At 42.4% G+C, this 20,369-nt stretch overlaps 1 protein-coding gene across 1 annotated transcript; it reads right to left on the bottom strand.

Moving 5' to 3' along the window:
• Positions 1-4,564: 4,564 nt before the first annotated feature.
• LOC144714621 (histone-lysine N-methyltransferase ASHH3-like) lies at positions 4,565-20,369 on the bottom strand. The gene is made up of 13 exons (XM_078589405.1): positions 19,698-20,369; positions 19,345-19,477; positions 18,412-18,514; positions 18,157-18,256; positions 16,242-16,320; positions 15,948-16,119; positions 15,757-15,837; positions 15,554-15,668; positions 15,442-15,469; positions 15,227-15,320; positions 5,052-5,103; positions 4,836-4,959; positions 4,565-4,743 (listed from the first exon to the last, which is right to left on the bottom strand). The coding sequence occupies exons 1-12, from the start codon at positions 19,734-19,736 to the stop codon at positions 4,894-4,896; spliced, it is 1,062 nt and encodes a 353-aa protein (XP_078445531.1). The 5' UTR covers positions 19,737-20,369; the 3' UTR covers positions 4,565-4,743; positions 4,836-4,893.

The raw sequence follows: 20,369 nt of genomic DNA, 5'->3' as shown, positions 1-20,369 counted from the left end.
GCGGATGCCCGGTCGGGAGATGGACGGCGATTAAGGGGGGGAGGCTGTTAAAGCTCGAAAGGGCCCGAGAATGGACGGCTGGGATCGCGTCTCGGGGATCCCGGGTCGGGAGATGAACGGCGATTAAGTGGGGAGATTGTTAACGCTCGAAAGGGTCGGGAATGGACGGCTGGGATCGCGTCTCGCGGATGACCGGTCGAGAGATGGACGGCGATTAAGGGGGGAGGTTGTTGGAAGGGGGAACGGCGACGGAGGCTGGCCTCTCAGCTGTCCGTACGGTCCCAGCTGTCCCCCGCTAGCTCCAGCTAAGCGCGTACTTTTTTCTAATTTTTAATTAACCCGGGTATTATAAAAATAGTACCGGGGAGGAGGGGTCGATTTGTCCGATTGTCCTCGTGCAATCTGGGCCGTTGATTCGACGATTCCGGAGATCTCGGAAAGGGGTTTTTCACTTTTTCTTTTTTTTTTTGACGAGAAATATTTTAGCCGATATTTGACAGGATCGGGCGATCTGGGCCGTAGATTCGGTGATCCTCCGAAGATCCGGGACAGTTGATTTTGTGGATTTCGTATTTTCTTCCTTTTTTAAGTAAGAAAGAATAATAAAATATTTTATCGATATTTGATTCGATTGGTGAAAAATGGGTAGCGATCTGGACCGTAGATCTGGTGATCCTCCGTAAATTTGGAATGGTTTTTCGGGGATTTCGTATTATATTCGTGAAAGCAGTCATAGTGGAAATTTTGGGAAGGTAAACTTAGGGAAGTTTATTTATAAGGAGTGTTATTTGCATAATTGCCTGACTCATTTAATTTAGTAACTCACAGATTAATGCAAGTTATATAACAAAGAAACCCAAGTAGATACTCATTTACGTTTAATCAAATAAATTCCTTTTTTAACCATTAAAAAATTTAAATATTTTGATAAATCTTGGAAAGAGAAAAATAATTAAACAAGAGGGAAGGTTGATTTTGTTCATTTTGTATTTTATTTGTGAAAGCATAGTGGAAATTTAAGGAAGGTAAAGAAAGGGGAATTTAATTATTGGGATGGCAACTGAGAGATTAATGCAAGTCAGAGTAAAGAAACGCAAGTAGATACTGCATTGCATTTAATCAAATGAATTCCATTATGACCATTAAAAATATATTAAAAAATCGATAAAAATATATTCCAACTTATAGAATTGTTTTCATCAAGAATTTAAAGTTGGAACACTATGTGAAAATGGCACAAAATCACCAAGAATAAGAGCATCATTATACAAATATAGCAAACACCTAAAGATAGCAAAAAATCTGAAAATCTGAAAATATATAAGAAAAATCTTTTAAAATAATATAAAATCAAGAAGATCATAACTTCATTCTAAAAATGTGATAATTTATTGGAAGCTTTAATGGCATGAAGTTATGACTATTTAATGAAAGTGAGTAAATTATATACATTGAATGTTATATGTGATTATCAAAGGGAACTAGACGACACACTTCCACATGGTTTCCCCTTGCAACATAAGTGGAGAGCACAGAATGACGAAAGAGTGGTTGGTTCTTCTCTTGGTTATTTTGCTGTCCTTCTATTAATTTTTAGTCTTTTCCTTTCTAAAATTACTTAATTATGTTTTTTCCCTCAATCACACATTTTGTTCCCATTTGATATTTGTTTATTTTATTTTCTTCTTTCCTATAAATTTAGCCACAAGCCTACAATTTTAAAGACAATTTTCATTGTGATTATTATCCTGAAATATTTTTTTCTGTTTTTTTAAATTATTTCTGTTCTCAAGCTTAATTCTCATTCAATTAATATTCCTTGATTTTTATTTTCTTCTTGCTGTTCAGCTTTCTGAAATGATAGGCAATTTTTTTATTCATTATTTTTCTGGCATGTTAAATTATTGAGTTTGGATCTTTCTCATTATCCATCATTCTTCAGGCAAATAAAATCCCCATATTTTATTTTCTTTATGTTGACTCAGCTGAATTTTGTATTTTTCACATATATTAATTCTCTGAGAACTCTTTTTTGGTTTTTGGGTACTTGTCAAATTATTGATATCTTCTCACTGATCAGGATCAAGATACCATTTCTCATTTCATCGTCTTCTTGAGTTTCATTCAGTTATTACTCTCTGCGGAAAAAACTTGATTATTTTCCACTAATTATTGTTTCGATCATTTTTCTACAATATCATGTTGCGTTTGGTTCTCAATACGGATCGACCTTTTAGCGACTGATTAAATTATACTCATACTTTTCTGTTTTATTTTTAAATGTGCTCATAGACCATGAAACTGCAGCACTATACAGCTTGCCCCTCCTACATTCCAAATAACACACTGCCCCTTGTGCTCCTAAAGTCTCACCTCAGAACATTGGTTTTCATTATTTTACTTATGTTGAAATGTTTTTAAGAACCATTGGATAACCAACAAATTCTTCTCGTCCCGACCCGAAGTAGAAGTTGTGCATATCCATTATGCGTTGTGCACCGTCATCTGATGTGGAAGTGAGCAATTGCATCTCATGGCTTGGGTGGAGAGTTAACAATGGTCAAGGCTGACCAATGCGGTAGAGAATATGTGAATGGTGACATATCAAGTCATTTAATCATTACAACAAGAACTCCACATGGAAGGTCTACAGTATCCTAGATTCAATGAATTTGAATACTGAAAACCCTTTTGCCAGAACCTATATTGTTATGTACAGTTGAAAGGATATCTATGAATCCAAGTGTCTTGAGCTAGGACTTCCTCACATAGTATCTGCCCAATCCCATGGGTACACTTTTGCACTTTGCATTTATAATATCCCAATTGTAGTATACAACAAAAAATAAACCTTTGGAGCCAGACCCAAAATTTTAAATGATATAAAATATAATGGGGATTTTGTAGATTTTACGTCTACATTAGAATATATTAATCTGATAATATGTCTTTCATGACCATAACCATGGTTGCCCCACAATTCTTATCATAAAAAATTTTCAAATTCAAATGTCGTTAAATTTCAGATCACCATCCGATCTCCAGGCTATATTTTATTGTATCTTTCCCCATTTCTTTAATGACTGAGATTCTCTTATCGAGACCGCACAAATCAATGCAATGTACCATAGAGGATATACTTTGATATTTGCTCAGTACCAAGTTCTTTTTGTCCACTTTTTTTCAATGATATAGATAATCTCCAATACCTTTTGACTCACACAAACCCTTGACCTAAGTGTTCAAGTAGCCATTATTGGACCTTGCCCATAGTTTAGCAGAATAAGGCTTTCTGCACTAATGGGAAACTTTTGCCCATAGTTTTGAGGGCCATGTAAAGTGATGATAGTGCAATGTTGAGGATCTGAAACCTCATTTTCTTAACATTTGCAAAGATAAATACTTTTAAAATGAATTGAGTTATCCTTGAATATTATAATATGATTCATGCCACATCAAAGAGCATACATTTGATAAAGAAAATTAGATTAAAATCATTCACAAGAGCTTAATTGTTGGTCACAATTAGTTTTGAGTCCTAAAAACGAGACTGGGTGAAGTATGGTAGGAACATATGGCGTTATTCTTTACCAATTGATATGGGACCTTCAGAACTTGATACACTCTTGAAACACTACAATAAAAAATCATGCAAGGTACTCTCTAAAATGTAACATGCCAGTAAAAAGGAAAATGAAGATACAATTCAAATTTTAAGCATACAAGGTGAATTTATTTTTTAATGTGTGCCTACTATTGATATCAAAACATTTCACTTGTGGGACATATTGTTAGGGTTCAATGTTTTGGCGAATGTTGGCTATGAGACATGGATATGGTAAGATGTTAACCCCATACTGCACCATGGCTATAATAAGACTATCAGTGGATAAAAACACTACAGAATCAAACTGTATGGAAGTATATTGCATTTTGTATATTCTCGCTTTTAAATAAAATTCAAAGTACCCATGACATAACAGAGTAGTCCAATGAGGAAGGGCCAGTTTATTCGTTCAAGGAGTAAAAATATATGCAATATGGTTAAATTATAATTGTGTTTCCACAACTAATACTCAAATAATACAGAACTGATGGTTAGCATCTAAAGACTTTGTTGCAAGATTTAAAAAGAATGTCTTTAGACTTTTCACATCAAATATATTATTGTTCCATTCCTTATCAACATTTTGGGCTATTTTCACAGTTTGGGCTACATAAATCCTTGAAGCATAAAAGCTCGAGGATATAATTAAATGCATTTCATTGATTTGAGATTTTTATTTCTTTGTGATGTAATGACTAATGCATATGGACTCAAGTTCAAACATTGTGTACTCGGGTTAAGCGATCCTACAGTTAACATTGATCATATATTTTAATGGAGATCTCTAAGTTGTTGACTAGAAACAATGTTTTGAGGATTAAAGTTCCAATAAACTTGAAGTCTAATTTCCCAAAATATTAACGGTCCATAAATAATTATTTGGTGAACCACATTATCGACGCTGATTGGATTTTTGCTGAAGGCAAAGTCACAATATTTAAAAACCTAACAGAACAATCAGATAAAATAATTTTGATATATAATTTAAGTAAGTTCACGTAATGATTAAAACAATGTTGAGGGCATCACAGAAATAATCATTTTTTAAAATGGTCATAAAAGCTCGTCAAAGAAAGGACTACAAAGAGGAAGAATAGTCAGTAGTTCGAGAAGGGTTGTCCAGATCTAAATCGTGCCTACAAGAACATATAAAAGAACAATGAATGATAAAGATAAATGGACATTTCCAAAATAATAACTTAAAAAGATTGTACTGAGAGAAAAATACCTGGAGGAAGAGAGGAAGGGACATTTCCAAAATATTACTTTTAGATGGTATGGCAGCGTCACAAGAAATCCCAATCTTCCTTTGACATGTTAACGCACTCAATGTGTCCGTCCTCAAATAAAATCTACCATCAAAAGAAGATAAAAAAAACAATCAAAATATCACTTAAAATATCTCAGCAATAGAAGATGATCCAACAGAAGAATCATGGCTCACAGTGTGTTCTCTGGACTGATTGTCAAAGTTAGTAATTATACCTCCGAAGTACCTACAGAAAATCACCCGGCCACCAATTTTAAAAAAAAAACCAACTTCAAAATAAACTCATGCAGTTTGGATGAGTAATTAAAGATCAGTAAGTATATGACATTTGTAATGATGAAAGGAAAAGAAGGCAGAAACTTTGTAAATTCATGAGCAAGAAACCTTGAAGGTGCTACCACTGTCAGGAAATAAGAAATTATTAAATAATTTAAGGTCAAGAAACCATGACGCATGAAGACTCGAAGCTAAATGAGCCGTCGATGTTTGGTTTTAACTGTCCCAACTTCTGTGTCATGAGTAATGAAAAAACCAAAAGAAATAGGGAAGATCGAAGATGATGAAAATTTAAATGCTTCACCATTGCGAAAACTTTCTCTTGGTACATGATTGATAGCCGAATCAATAAAATCTGGTTTCTTATGGATCTTAGAATCTAAGTGACAACAACAATATTTCTTGTGGAACTTCATAAACACCACCAATACAAAAATAAAATCACCTTTAGGAACAGAAGGATACGAAACAGGTGTGAATACTAAAAGAAAAACAGGTTTGAATACTAAAACTTTTTCCTCCAGCAACAGACGGATCAAAACCTTTGGCACCCACGGCAGACAAGATGTATTAGTATTTTTCCCTTTTTAACACCAATTTCAAGTTTAAACCATGATAAATGAAAGAAACAAGATAAATGGCATGAAGCAATGAATGTTGAAATGGAAACTCTCATGAAAAGTGGGACATGATGAATAATTGATCTACCCAAAGGCTTTATGCAGAGAGCTTTAAAACTGATAGGTATAAAGAAAAAGTACAAAGCCACCCCAGTTGCTATGTTTTCTGCAGAAGCCCTATTTCTTTTTCTTCCTTCCTATTTTTTAGTTCGTTATACGTAATTGTGGGCTCTGCACATAAGAGGCCCACTTATCTGCTTGCAAACATACATGGCCCAAGCCCATTTCTTGTATCTCACTGGTTTAAACCAGTGAGAGCCTACCAATCGTTATGAAGGTTTCCTTTTCTTGTTCTCTTGTTCTGACTGGTGGCTAGGTCAACAGCCGACCAGCCAGGGAGCTTATTGGCAGAATTATTCTCAGGTATCTGGTTGCAAGTTGATTTGGATGAAGAGATTTATATGCAATACCATCCAGGTTATTACTCAAGTATCTTGTTCCAAGGTGTGTAAGCTGAAGAAGACACTGTATGATCTCAAACAGTCTCCTAGGGCTTGGTGTCGAAAGTTTTCCTGGAGCCTGAAAATATATGGGACATACAAAGTCATGGTGATCACACCCCATTTGTGAAGTAGTTGCCCCCATGTATGTCTACAATGTAGTTGTCATTGGTGATGATGAGGAGCAAAGTCTTTGAGTATCATAAGTTTTTGAGATTTGTTTATGGGACCACTCAAATAAATTTTGGATGTTGAGGTTGCCTACTGAAAATAAGGTATCTTTTTTCGTCTCACAGGGTAAATATATTCCTGATATATTGCAGGAGACGGATGAGTGGATTCAAACGATCTGTAACACTATTTAAACCCAATATTAGATTGGGCTTCTAAGTCAATTTATACACAGTCCCAGAGAACCCCACAGGCAGACAGTTTACAGAGTGTTGTCATACCTGAAGGGCACAACAGGGCATGGGTTCTGTACAAGGGTGGGGGGAAAATTTGGATATCTAAATGGATTCAGATTATGGAGGGTCCCTTGATGATCATAGATTGACCACATTATATTGCTCATTCCTTGGGGCCAGTTCAATTACCTAGATGAGTTAAAAAATCATGTTGTTGCCCTTTCTAGTACAAAAGCTGAACTTAGGGTTGTTGCTAAGGCCATCTGTGAGGCTGGGTTGTTGCACATTGCTACTGAAGACCATCGAGTGCAATTGAACTGACATGCTATGGCAATTATGCTCTACGGTGAGAGTAAAAACTGACAATCGATATAGCTCACAACCCAGTACAGCATTTTGGGACAAAGCACTTTGAAATCAACCAGGCTTCATAAGGGAGAAGGAACATCAGAAACTTGTTCAGCTGTAGTATGTGTCCCCTGCTGATCAAGTAGCAGATCTACTCACCAAAGTCGTACCAGGGAGTACACTCTAGAAGCTGATGTTCCTTCGCCCTAGGAGTTATAAGCATCTACGTAGCACGTAGAGGTAGATGAGGGGAATTGTTGGCTGAAGAGCATAAAAACCTTTCTTCTGTATAACCCATAACGGGCCCATTATTTTTTCCTTTGTATATGGCCCCATTATGGTGCCCTATTATGTCTTCCCAGTTTCTTATCCTCTTATACAATGGATACATGAGAACAGAAGAGTAACTGTGAACAGATTATTTTTTTCATCTCCACCTCTCCTTCTGTAAGCTAGGGTTTGGTACAGGTGAGGCAGTGCCTTGACCTCCAATCATTTGACAGCGAATAGAGCCCTCCAGTTGACAAAGGTTCATTTCAGAGGTTGATAGGAAGGCGCCATCCATCTCAATCATACACGTCCAGACATCTCTTTTGTAGTCAGTTCTCTGGTACAATCCTGAATAAGGAAAGTATCATTGAGGTCAAATAGTGGTAGATGGTTGACTGAACCTATGGGGGGAAACAACCGCCAACTAGAATAACTAGAATCTATTAAAAACCCCTAATGTACCAACTCATTGAAAAATGAATGATAGAGTGAAGTTTGAGCACGAGCAGGATTCCGGCATCGTGAAGGCAAGAAATACCGATCCAGTGTTTCTTGAAGGTTCATTCGCCTATCTCTCTATTCTCTTCTCACTCTCGCTTTTTACCATTTCTCTCTCTCTACCTCATCCTAAATTGGCCTCGTCATGAGGTGAGGATTGTATCACTTTCACTATTGTGGTCATTTGAGAGTCTATGGTTATTCTGAAGCTAATGAGCTTGTTCTCACTTTGATGAAATACTATGACATTATATTGTTTCCTTGATGGGAACCTTGGCATATTAATGTGTAATGACTCTCGCCAGCAGCAAGCTCACTTGATTTAAAATTTTCTTTTAGATGATACTGCCCCTCAGCAACCCATGGAGTTAGCCTGTGACAATCAAGACACTGTATTTGATGAAATGATTATACGCCCCTCAGTCTACTAGACACAATTTAGAGAATTTGCAATCAAGAACTTCAACATCCAACTCGAGAAGACCAATACGCTTACTAGAGAGTGATCAGTAGGTAAAAGAAAAGGAGAATGAGAAGACAATATATAAGTGATGAGAAAAATGGAGAGAATATATAAAATAGGATGAGAGTAGATCTACAAGCCAAAGTGGCCTTGTCGCCAACCTGGGTCGGGAAGCTCCCGCACTTTCAAAGGGAAGAGACTTAGAGGAAGAGAGAGATATGGGAGAGAAGAATAGTAAAGAAAAATCACAGACTGTCTAGCTGCCCTATAAGGATGATCAACCCTCTCATTTAAGAAAAGAACTTGGCTTCTAAGGAGTTGTTCCCTAAACAAGCCGACGCCAGGCTGACGCCTCTTGACACCTAGCCTGGCATTTCTTGTGACCTGCTTGTCCTCAAGAAGAAATTCTGAAAATTGATCATAAGGCTTTGATGTCAAGAAGTTCTTCCCACTGCATGAGTAGCTGCAGACCCATTATTGATGATCTGAATGCAGTAAGATGGGCTGGCTTGGCGACCTACTCGTGTTCATCCGATACTCCTACTTGTAAAGGGTTGCCCATGATCCATGGCCCCACTGCTCGCTACCATTGAGGCACATGCAACGGGGGACAGATGCATACCTTGGGGGGCAGGTCCAGCTTTTGTAGGTAACCTAGCCAATGCGGGGAGTTCTTCAGACCCTATGTCCTGAAGAACTTGGGACCCAACTTCTTTTTTCAAGAAAAAAACTTTGGACCCAACTTCTTTTTTCAAGAAAAAAACTTGGGACCCAACTTCTAGTGGGATCATCTTGGCTAGGGGTCCTATAGCTAAGGTTGGAGCTTTCAGAAGACATGATCCTAGATCTGGAACTCTATCTTCCAACAATTCTGGTTGGTGTGGCTTTTCATGAATGCTCAGGCTTGCCAGAGATGTGCCTTCAGTAAATCAAGGCATTTGGTCTCAAGTGGTCTACATCTCCTCCAGGTTGTCTAAAGTCAAGGCAAGAGAACCATTGTGGGCCACTATCCGTGGATCCAACCCGTAGACAGTTTTAAATAACAATATCCCGAGGCTGCAGTGATAGGTTATGTTGTAGCTGTGTTCAGTACAGTGTAGCCAGCCACTCCAGTGCTTCAGTTGGTGATCTACAAAACAGTGCATGTAGGTTTCCAGACTCTTGTTTACCACTTCCCCCTGCCTGTCAGTTTTTGGGTCATCAACCAAGTTTCTCTTCAGTTTCGTGCCTTGCAAAGTAAGTAGGCCCTCCTAGAAGACATTCACGAAGATATTGAGACAGTTCGACATGATAGGTTGGGGAATGCCATGTGGCTTCACTACATAGTTGGCTAACTTGTCGGCCACCTCACTTATATATTATACGTATGGAAGCGGGCGAACTTACTGAGATGGTCAACAATCACTAAGACTTGAATCCACCTGGCTATGGAAGACCGTCCACCAAGTCCATTGTTATATTGTCCCAAATCTGCTAAGGGATGGACAAGGGCTGCAACAGTCCCACCAGGGCCAGAAAAGAAGTCTTGAACTGCTGACAGCGAGAGCATACTGTTGGGGAAGAGAAGAAGAAGATAATGACATAACTTGAACAGAGTACATGTAAGGGTATATGTACCCTAAGAGGGAGAGAGGATAATAGGGCTAATGGGCTTATAGAATAGGGCCCATTAGCCCATGAGGGATAGTCTATCACTAACACCCCCCCGCAAGAGAAGTATGGATATCTTCCATACCGAGCTTGGAGACGGCACGTTGAAGAAGAGGGCGGGAGAGTCCCTTGGTAAGGACGTCCGCTGCCTGGTCGGCGGATGCAACAAAGTCCAGGTCAAAGATTCCTTCGTCAACTCGCTCCTTGAAAAAGTAGCGGTTGCGCTCCATGTGCTTGATGCGGCCCTGTTGTCCAGGGTTCTTGGCCAACGCGATCGTCGACTTGTTGTCGCAGAAGAAGTGACCGGGCCAAGCATACCCACGCCAAGATCGTGAAGGATGCCGTAAATCCACTAGCCCTCAGAGGCCCCATCGGCAGTGCGCGGTACTCAGCCGCGCTAGAGCGGAGACTTTGTCCTGCTTGCTACTTTTCCAGCTGACGAGACTGCCAAAAACAACGTGCAGTAGCCGGTAGACCGATGATCCACAACGGAGCGGCAAAGTCAGCATCAGTGTAGACTTTCACTGTCTGGTCAGTGCTGCGAGGAAGAGCAGGCCCTTTCGGGCAGCCCTTCAGGTATGCAAGGACCGGTGGGCGGCTGATGGTGAATCTCCGTGGGAGTGCATAAACTGACTGAGCAGGTTGACGGCGGGCGATGTCGGGCCGAGTGTGTCAAGTAGAGGAGCTTCCCACCAGCTGCTGATACCGTGGGAATTGCCAGCGGCGAATCCTCCTTTGCCCAACTTCACGTTGAGATCAATGGAGTGCTCACCGCGCACAATCGGTCATCCCCGTCAGTGCCAGTAAGTCGCCGGCGTATTTCTGCTGCAAGACGAAGATCCCACCGGGGGAGTAGGCTACCTCAAGACCCAGGAAGTAGCGAAGAAGGCCTAGGGCCTTGATCTCAAACGCCTTCGCCAAGGCCGTGCTGAGGCGACAGCCGCAGCATCAGATCCCGTAATAAGGATGTCGCCGACGACACGGCAAGAATGGAGACACCGCTCGGCGGTGACGGAAGAAGAGAGAGGCATCTCCATTGCTCTGAGTGTACCCTTCGGTCGTCAGAACAGAGGAGAACCTCCCAAACCACATGCGCGGGGACTGCTTGAGTCCATAGAGGGACTTCCGCGGTCGGCACACGTGACCGGGGGGGCCGAGTGAGTAGCCCGGGGGTTGCTGCATGTACACCTCCTCTCACAAGTCGCTGCAAGAAGGCGTTCTTGACGCCGAACTGACGGATGGCCCAGTGGAAGTGCGCTGCAAGCGCCAGAAGAAGCCGGACAGTCTCCATCTTCGCCACGGGAGAGAACGCTCAAGTAGTCCACGCCATAGGACTGAGTGAACCCCGAGCCACAAGCCAAGACTTGAGGCGCTCGAGAGTACCGTCCCGCATGATGCTTCTTGGCATGAATCCACTTGCAGTCCACTACCCTCTTGCCCGGAGGTAGTGGAACGACGCCCCACGGTGGTTCTTGAGGAGAGACTGCATCTCCTCGTCCATCGCCGCTTCAATGGGGAGAAGCGATAGCATCGGCTAAGCGCCGAGGAACGGATCCGACTCGATGCGGTGAGGAACAACCGTAGGGAGGACTCAGCCGGTCAAAGGAGAGGTAATGAGAGAGAGGGTAGAGGGGGCCTTAGTGCACTGACGGACCCCTTTCCGTAGAGCAATAGGCCACCCCAACTGATCGTCACCATCGACAGGAGAAGGAGCGGAAGCAATGGGGGACTCCCCGGGAGGAGCAGTAGACGACACACCGGGAGTCGCAGGAGACTCACCGGAGGGCGAGGGTAGACCGGGAGGGGGTGACGAGGTTGGTCACCGAGAGAGGAGGAGGGTGACGACCGGGTTTGACAAGGATGGGGGGCCAGAAGGAGGAACGGAGACCAATGGGAGAGGAGAGCTGCCGAAAGGGGAAGGGCAGGTAACGAAGAAGAGGTAGAGGACACGCCCAAGGACCCGCAGGAGGAAGTGAGGAAGAGGAATCAAGGGAGAAAGATCCGAAGTGAGGAGGGTGGAGGAGTGGTGGACTCCACGATCGGACCTGGCCCCAATGGGGGGGCCGCGGGAGCCTCATCCAGCGGAAGGCGTGATGAGGTAGAGTAGTCCCCAAAATAGGGTTCATGCTCGGCAAAGGTGACGTCTGCCGAGATGAAGAACCGCCGAGAAGGCGGATGATAGCACCGTACTTTTTGGAGGAAGAGTAACCCACAAACACACACCGGAGTGCGCGTGCATCAAACTCGCGTGTGGGAGAAGTATCATGGACGAGGTGGTGCAGCCGAAGATACGAGGCAAGAGTCCCGTCCGCAAAGAAGCATTCGGGAATGCCACAGTCATCCGGTCCAAGGGGCTGGAGAACTCCAGGAGTGGGGTGGGGATACGTTAATGAGGTGAGTACTGTCAAACCGCCTCTCAATAACGCCCGCGCCTTGGAGTCCAACAGCAATGTCCGCGCTGCCGAGGTAACATAGCCGATGCGACGCTCAGCCATGCCATTCTGCTCGGGCGTACACAAGAGGACTCGTGGAGGATGCCCGGTCGGCAAAGAAGGAGGCGAGGTCAGCGTTGAAGAAGTCCCGAGCATTGTCGGAACGAAAACGCTGGATGCCTCGACCAAACTGTGACTGTACCATGGCTCAAAAGTGTCGAACATTCTGCGCAACCTCCGACTTCGCAATCAGGAGGTAGACCCACGTATAGCGGGTAGCTTCGTCCACAAAGAGTAGAAAGTAGCGGTGCCCTTTCAGACTGATTCGGTGCCGCCCCCAAACATCACTGTGGACTCGGAACAGCGGGTCGATGTGTGAGACGAGGATGAAGTAAAGGAGGATCTGCGGTGCTTGGCTAACTGACAAGGTTCACAAAGCATAGTCTTAAGGTCCACGCGAACACAACGAGGGAAAAGACGCTGTAAAGTGGAGAAAGGTGGGTGTCCAAGTCGCTGATGCTCCATCAGAAGGCGCCCCGACGCTGCTCAGCCACCAAGAGAAGAGTCAGGTGCACCATGAAGCACTGGGAGCGGCCTCCATCGCCCAGCATCAGCAGTCCGCTCTCCCGCCTAATCGGTAGTCCGCCCACCTTGTCGACAGAAACATGCCGCCAGGTTGTAGGTGGAAGGAGCAGGAGATAGCATCAACTAAGCGCTGGCGAGACATAAGCACGCCCGCAGGTCAGGGACATGGAGAACGTTAGGACCACACCGAGGCCGTCCACATAGACTGCGCCGCCCACATAGACTGCCCCGATTCCGCCACACGGAGACGCCCACCCCGACCGTGAGGACAGTGCGGCCACCACGATGCCGCTCATATGATACAAACCGGCATTGCTCGGGTCATGTGTTCGGTAGCCCCCAATCAAGGACCCAAGTCGTATCGGAGACAACAGGTGAGTGGAAGGCCGTATGGCCACAGCCATGCATCTGAAGATGAAGGAAGGAAGACGCACCAAAGCCGCCGGTAGGCCGTGGACGGATTCTGCAGGGCAGCCATCTGGTCACGAGGCGGCCAAATCTGCCTGAAGCTGGTCCATAGTCACTGCGGAAGGGCTGGCGGAGGAGGAATCAGAATGGGCCACCATGGCCTTGCCTTCTGCGGCCTCTTTCTTCTTTCGCCAGTCATTCAGGCGCTTCTTGCACTTGTTCTTCCCGTGGCCCGGTTTGTCGCAGTACGAGCAAATCGTCGTCCCAGCTGGAGGAGCGGCGGAGGTGGGCGTAAGGAGGATCGACGGTGCCTTGCCGCCTGAAGGGAGGGCAGAAAGTAGTGCGGTCGACTCACCCGGGGGGCCGGAGGAGGGAGTCCCATGGAGGAGGAAGTGGCTTTCCTCTTCTTGAAGCTCCTTCACCAACTCCTCGAGGGCAGGAGGACCTTCCTTGCGGTGCAAGGCACGACAACGTACGTCATCATACTCGCGGTTCAGGCCATTGAGGAAGCCCATGATCCGCAGAAGAAGCACATTCTGGAACATCTTGGACGTCGGATCGTCGGGCGGTAGGTAGTAATCCACTTCATCCCACATCTTCTTGTGGGCAAGTGCATATTCAGAGATCGTCAACGACCCCTGACGGAGATTGCTGGCCTGACTTGCAAGGGAATAAAGACGCCACCAGTCGCTTTCCCGGCCACAGAAAGAGCGCACCTGATCCCAGAAGCCTTTCACCGTTTTCTGATGCTGAAGACGGTCGCGGAAATCTGGAGCCAGGGTGTACGCATACATCCAGCCGAGGATGAACTGGTCCTCAACGTCCCACGCTGCTTAATGTGGGTGGTCGATGGTAAGGGGGTCTTCAGTGCAATGCTTGAAGAGCTGGCGCGCCTTCAAGGTGGTCTCGACGAAGCGCATCCACGAGAGTAGATTCGGGCCCCGTAAGAGTGTCTTCTCGGGGACCGACGGAAGCGGATGAGCCACCTTGTAGGACAGTGGCTTCTCCAGGAAGTCGGTCTCGGTGAACGGCATAGTGCTGTTACGGCGCTGCTACGGTAGTGCTGCGGCTGCGGCTGCTGTGCGTGCGCGGCAGCTGCGGGCTGCGGCTGCTGTACGTGCGCGGCGGCTGCGGGCTGCGGCTGCTGTGCGTGCGCGGCGGCTGTAGGTGGGCGATGTCAAACCCTAGGGAAGGAGCTCTGGAGCTCTGATACCATGTTGGGGAAGAGAAGAAGAAGATAATGACATAACTTGAACAGAGTACATGTAAGGGTATATGTACCCTAAGAGGGAGAGAGGATAATAGGGCTAATGGGCTTATAGAATAGGGCCCATTAGCCCATGAGGGATAGTCTATCACTAACACATACATTAACGCGACTTTCGATGCCGCCTTTCATCCTTCTCTGGAAAAAATGCTGGTCAAGCCAACCACAGGTTTTCAAAAATCTTTCATGAACCTACAGTGTTGTAAGACCAGTAAGTGAGTTTTGGTCGCTTTGCACCTACAGTGTTGGAAGGTATTTCTCTTCATGACCGCATGACATTGTCAAGGACTAGACTAGGAAGTTGGCAGAGACATTTACCAGAACAAATGTTACTCTAGTAAAAGAACAAAACAATACTTGAAAAATACGAATTACCACTGGATTTACCTTTTTCTTCCTGTAATGAACTTAAAATAGAATAGCATAAACCTAAACACCATTAGCATCAAAGGAAAAGACATAAAGTTTAGCATAATAGTAGCAGAAAGTGCTACTATTATGTCCGGATAGACAAAAAAGTCCTTGCAAGCATAGTGAAATGTAAAAAGAATTTCTTTTAATATTGATCATAAGGGATGAAAAATAAAATTGATAGCAATGTGAGAAATGACAAGGTTTTAGGTACCCTCGACTGTGAGAACACCATAACCGCACAACTTTTCCAATGCAATTCCCCAAATATCCATCCATTCGTTCATGAACATTCAACCTTGGATTCACTACACAGTTGTGTCATAAAGAGGCATGAGCTTCCACTAGTAGACAACCAAAGGAAATTAAGGACAGACAAAGAATTTTTCAAAAAGACAAGGACAGATGAAGCAAAGCATTTATTCCCACCTAAAAATGATCCCTCATTTAGCATATCCTTCAAAAAGAAATTCTTCTTGTCAAAATGAGGAGCATGGAAATGAAGGAAAAACCAAATCAGATAAATAATAAACAGATTTACAAAGCGATTATCATCCGATGATGAAATTATTGTCTTGCTGGGTTTGCTCCCCAACTTTTTCCTACAGTTCAATGCACCACAATGGCAATCCTGGTCTGCTCCAAATTGAACAAATCTAGGGAAGGCAAAGTCATATGATAAGAGTTTTTTGCAATAAATGTTCGCTGATTCAAAAGGCATAGTAGTCTTGTTTAAGCGCTTACTGATAATCATAAGTCAACTCCTTCCCCTTTTTAATATTTTTAATCGCAAATATGACAATTCTGGTTTCACCATCGGTTCTCCTGCAAGATAACTCAAATTGAGACTAACATTCAAAGAAAGATTTTTTTGAAAAGAGGGAAGATCACCTAAGATCTGTGATCAACCCAAAAAGAGTAGAATAATCTTTTACCACTTCTGCATTTCGGTGTTTGGCGCACAACTATGGTTAATAAATCGTGATTTGTTTCCCTTGAACGTTGCATCAATCACCATGCCGTGATTGACTTCACATAGATAGAAGTTTGTGTCCCCTCTGTGTTTCATCTTCCAAAGTCTTTCCTCACAGGATTCGTCATCAATAACTAAAAAATACAAATTTAAAAACATATGGATATTTTGGGTTAGAAGTAAATACTGTATGCTGTAACTGAAATCTTTATAAATCAGGCTGACATGGTTTCAGCCATTAACGGTATCAGGGTACCTTCTCCTACATACTCTATCACAAAATCCCCTTTCCGTATATCTTCATCAGCAACTAAACCCAGTCCACATTTCTCTGTCTACTAGTTAGAAGCACACTTTTAGCCTTGAAACAATAATGACCAAAAGTGATCTCATTCACAAAAGAATCGCAAACAGTTCTCAGGAAAGAAGAAAATTTCGACATCGCTTGACCTAATAATAGGAAGCAGTAATTCCATAAAGAGGTATAGGTCATTCAGCCACTTCAATTCCTTTCCCTAATTCTGCCCGTTTTAATGCAGGTTAAAAACATCAATTCGCCAGGCCCACTAATACTTGAATGGATACTTTTATTGGTCTTTGGAACTACCAAAGGAATGTGAAATTAATATGTGAAAAATAAAAGAAATGAAATAACTTAAGATAAAGCGAAATTTTGGAAAAAGTTCAACAATCGGGTAAGATTTGAGCAGCATGATGTGACTAACCCAATTATTTCAGCATCCAAAAAGACATTATTCCTTGTGATGAAACATAAGGTCACTACTAGAACCATTAGTAACAACCCTCCTCTTGGCTTGGCACTTAAGTAACAGCGTGACATTTTGTTGATTTGAGAATAACCCCAACTTATGGATTCCATGAACTAATTCGGAGTGATCCTAATGAAGATAAGGTCCCAACTAGAATGGATCCTAATAAAGGGCATGGATCCGGCGCTGATTCATGTGGGTTCTCTCAAAGAATGGACACAACGATAAAGGAGAGAGCCTCCAGAGTTCATCCAGGATTCCCTTCCAAGAAACCTTTTATTTTTCACTCACTCGTTGCTCTCATTTGTCCTGTAGCTCAGGTAATATAATTCCATATATTTTCTTCAAAAAAAATATAATTCCATGTATCAAAAGGTTAAAAAATCAGAATAATTTCACATTAAGTCTGGCCAGAATCTTAGCAAAAGCCTGTCAATAAAGATAACTTAGTTATTAAATATCCAAGATTGCTCTATGTATGTGAATAGATTTTCATGACCATTTTATCACCATCGAATTGTTCAAGCACAGAAGAAATTTATTTTTTCTTTCTAATCCAGATCAATGTATCAGCATTTTTCGTTTTCTCACTGTGGGATGACATGGCCTGTGTCTCTCATTAATTGTTATTGGCTGTTTTATGCAATTATGTAATGATCCACTTGTCTATTCATAGGAGATGATGGGAAACTTTGTGCTCAAATAGAGTTGTAGAGAGAGAAGGAACCCTAGAAAACAAAACTCTGGGGAGTTTTCTTCTTCGAATGCGACCGATGAGCTTATTATTATGGGGCCAACTCTATCTTTACTAGTCTGGGATTCCAACCCCCCTCCATTTGAATCAACGAAGTCTTTTTTGTCCTAAAAGTGTTTTAGGTTGAGCATTCTCAATCACCTGTCCACCTCTCTCCCCGACCAATCCCTAACCAAAAAGCATTGCAACAACAGAAGTTTTATTAGGGGCAAGCTGGGCAGGTTTGCTCATGCACGAAGGGCGGGAGAGGTTCAAAGCGGACCTCCAACCGGAGTGCCTAGAGCCAAATTTCAAATTCTTTTATTTGGTCATGCAGATGGAACCACATGTCTAACAGACGCATAGAATAAGTTCAAAGGTTCCTCACACATCAACAATACAAATGTGTGCCTAAAGTTGTGAAATAAAAACAAAAATTCAAAGCCCAAATTTTCAAATAAAAAAAACCACGAGGAAAATCTATTCAGCGTCAAAAATCTCAATAAAAATGATGAACGTCAGGTAGCATTAGAATCTTATTTGCCGTCCATTTATCATTTTGAATTTTACGACCGAAAACTATCCATTAGACAAGAGTGGTTGTGAGGCTTTCTACCTTATGAATGCTTGTGTGATATATTCAAAATGCATACCTATTTGGAGTTTACCTTAACTACTTTGAGTTTCTTCACAACCCGTTGCTGAAACGGCTTGTTATTACACAATTCCCCACATTTGCAACTAGAGGAGCAGGTTGAAAATAACATCCTGCGGCAAGTGACATTATTCTATAAAGCACAATTCATTCACACTGAAGATAAATAACCATTATAACATGCTTTCTCAGAAAAAAAAGTAGACGTACTAATATTAAACTAGTGCCGGAACAAATAAATGCTGGATTTATTTCTAAAGAGACTTACTCGCAGTGGCACTCCCCTGAACAAACAGATGATGATCCGGATGATGGGCTACATGAGCAAAATATTCCATCGTCTTCGATACGCCTTTTTGTGACGTATATATCTATAGATGATGAAGTCCGAAACAGTCTTTCCGAATGAACAAGAAAGAAAAACATCAAAGAGAAGAAAACTCGGTGGTCTAAAGACGAAAAGATGCTCCATAATAGGGCATTATTTTTACATTGGAAGATTATAGAGGTGGAACGAGCAGTTTTGACAGAAAAAATTTGGCAGAATCAGGTGGACATCTCATTCCAAAATGTCAATAATTGGTTATCATTCATCCTTCTTTTACCCTAACTGAAAATTCAATAAGTGTATCCATTACTCCAAAGAAAATAGTACCCTACTGCAGAACCCTATGAGAATGGTTCTTACGTTTGATTTGCAAAGAAATTATTCATTCATTCGGAAGATTTTGCGTCATATTTTGCTAAAAAGATAGTTTGAATTACGCACCCGGAATGTAGTAAGATGATAAAGAGGATGGGCCTGTTCTGAGAGAAAATATTTTGAACGATGAACAAATCGAGGTCCCAAGGGCATTTTCTACATACGTTTTAACCCTCTCGGTACATAATAAGGTATAAATTTAGTCAGCATAACTTTGATTTTTTTTCCAGTGCCCCACCGAACAGTGAATGTTCTTATCAATTTAGATTCCTAAAATTCAATCGAGAAACAAGTACCGCAGTACAAGACTATTCGGAAATAACGCAATGGAAAAGTTTTTGTCATCTGGAATTATCCAAAGATAAGACGTCGGTTCTCAGGCGGCATAGTGAATCAAAAATAATTCCAGGCGATGGATAAATGATTTCTAGAAATAATCTAAACATAAAAAGTAACAACAAGAATGCTGCGCTTAATTGATTTCCTAAGCAAGGATACTGCGTTTAATTGAAATGTAGTCCGTGGCGTTCCATTTCCGATACGTCTCTGGTAGTTGAAACTCAATTTGAACGCCGAGCTCCTCTCCGAGAATCTTGTCAAACGTGGATTTTACCACGCATGATTCGAGAATCTATATGATGAAATTATAAAATAATCGGTCAGTCTGAGGCAGGATCGCACAGTCCCGAACAGCGAATCGGAGGCAAACAGCAAAAATATAATCTTCAAAACAGAATTAGGTCGGGATTTCAAGCGAAATGAACTTACCAACTGCAATTGAAAATAGACGGAAATGAAACCAAAATTTCAACGGAAAAGCGACAAACTCGGATCATCAAGCCAGAATCTACCTCGCTATCCTTCTCATCGACTCTTTTGATGACAGGCATGACGCCACCTCGATCACCGAAACGTGCTCCGATGGCGTTCTGGAGGCGATCAAGATCAAGACCGATAGAACAGCTTCGAGGGCGGGAACTCGGAAAATTCAATAATTTTAAATTTGCGAGTTTACTACGCTCATTTAAAGAATACTCGCTAACTTGGGTTTATATTCTTCAGAGAAAATTCAAAAACTGACTCTATCTTATCACGATACATGATTAATTAAGACTAGTTAACTTCTATGGATCAAGGCTCAATTCGATCTGAACTGATCAATTTTTTTTAATCGAAGAATGTGCTGCTTCGTGCTATAAGTAGAGATTTGATTGAGAAATTAGTCGAACTATTCTAAATCAAACATTTCGAAAAGAAATGAGTAAAATCGAATTCTCTCTCTCTCTGTCACTCTCACTCTCTCTCATTCTCTCTCACTCTCACTCTCTCTCTCTCTCTCTCTCTCTCTCTCTCTCTCTCTCTCTCTCTCTCTCTCTCTCTCTCTCTCTCTCTCTCTCTCTCTCTCTCTCTCTCTCTCTCTCTCTCTCTCTCTCTCTCTCTCTCTCTCTCTCTCTCTCTCTCTCTCTCTCTCTCTCTCTCTCTCTCTCTCTCTGTCTCTGTCTCTCTCTCTCACTCTCACTAGG

Source organism: Wolffia australiana, chromosome 17 (assembly GCF_029677425.1).
Source record: "Wolffia australiana isolate 7733 chromosome 17, ASM2967742v1".
Lineage (NCBI taxonomy): Eukaryota > Viridiplantae > Streptophyta > Magnoliopsida > Alismatales > Araceae > Wolffia > Wolffia australiana.
Note: the sequence above shows the minus strand (reverse complement) of the source record. Positions and strands in the feature narration are given on the sequence as shown.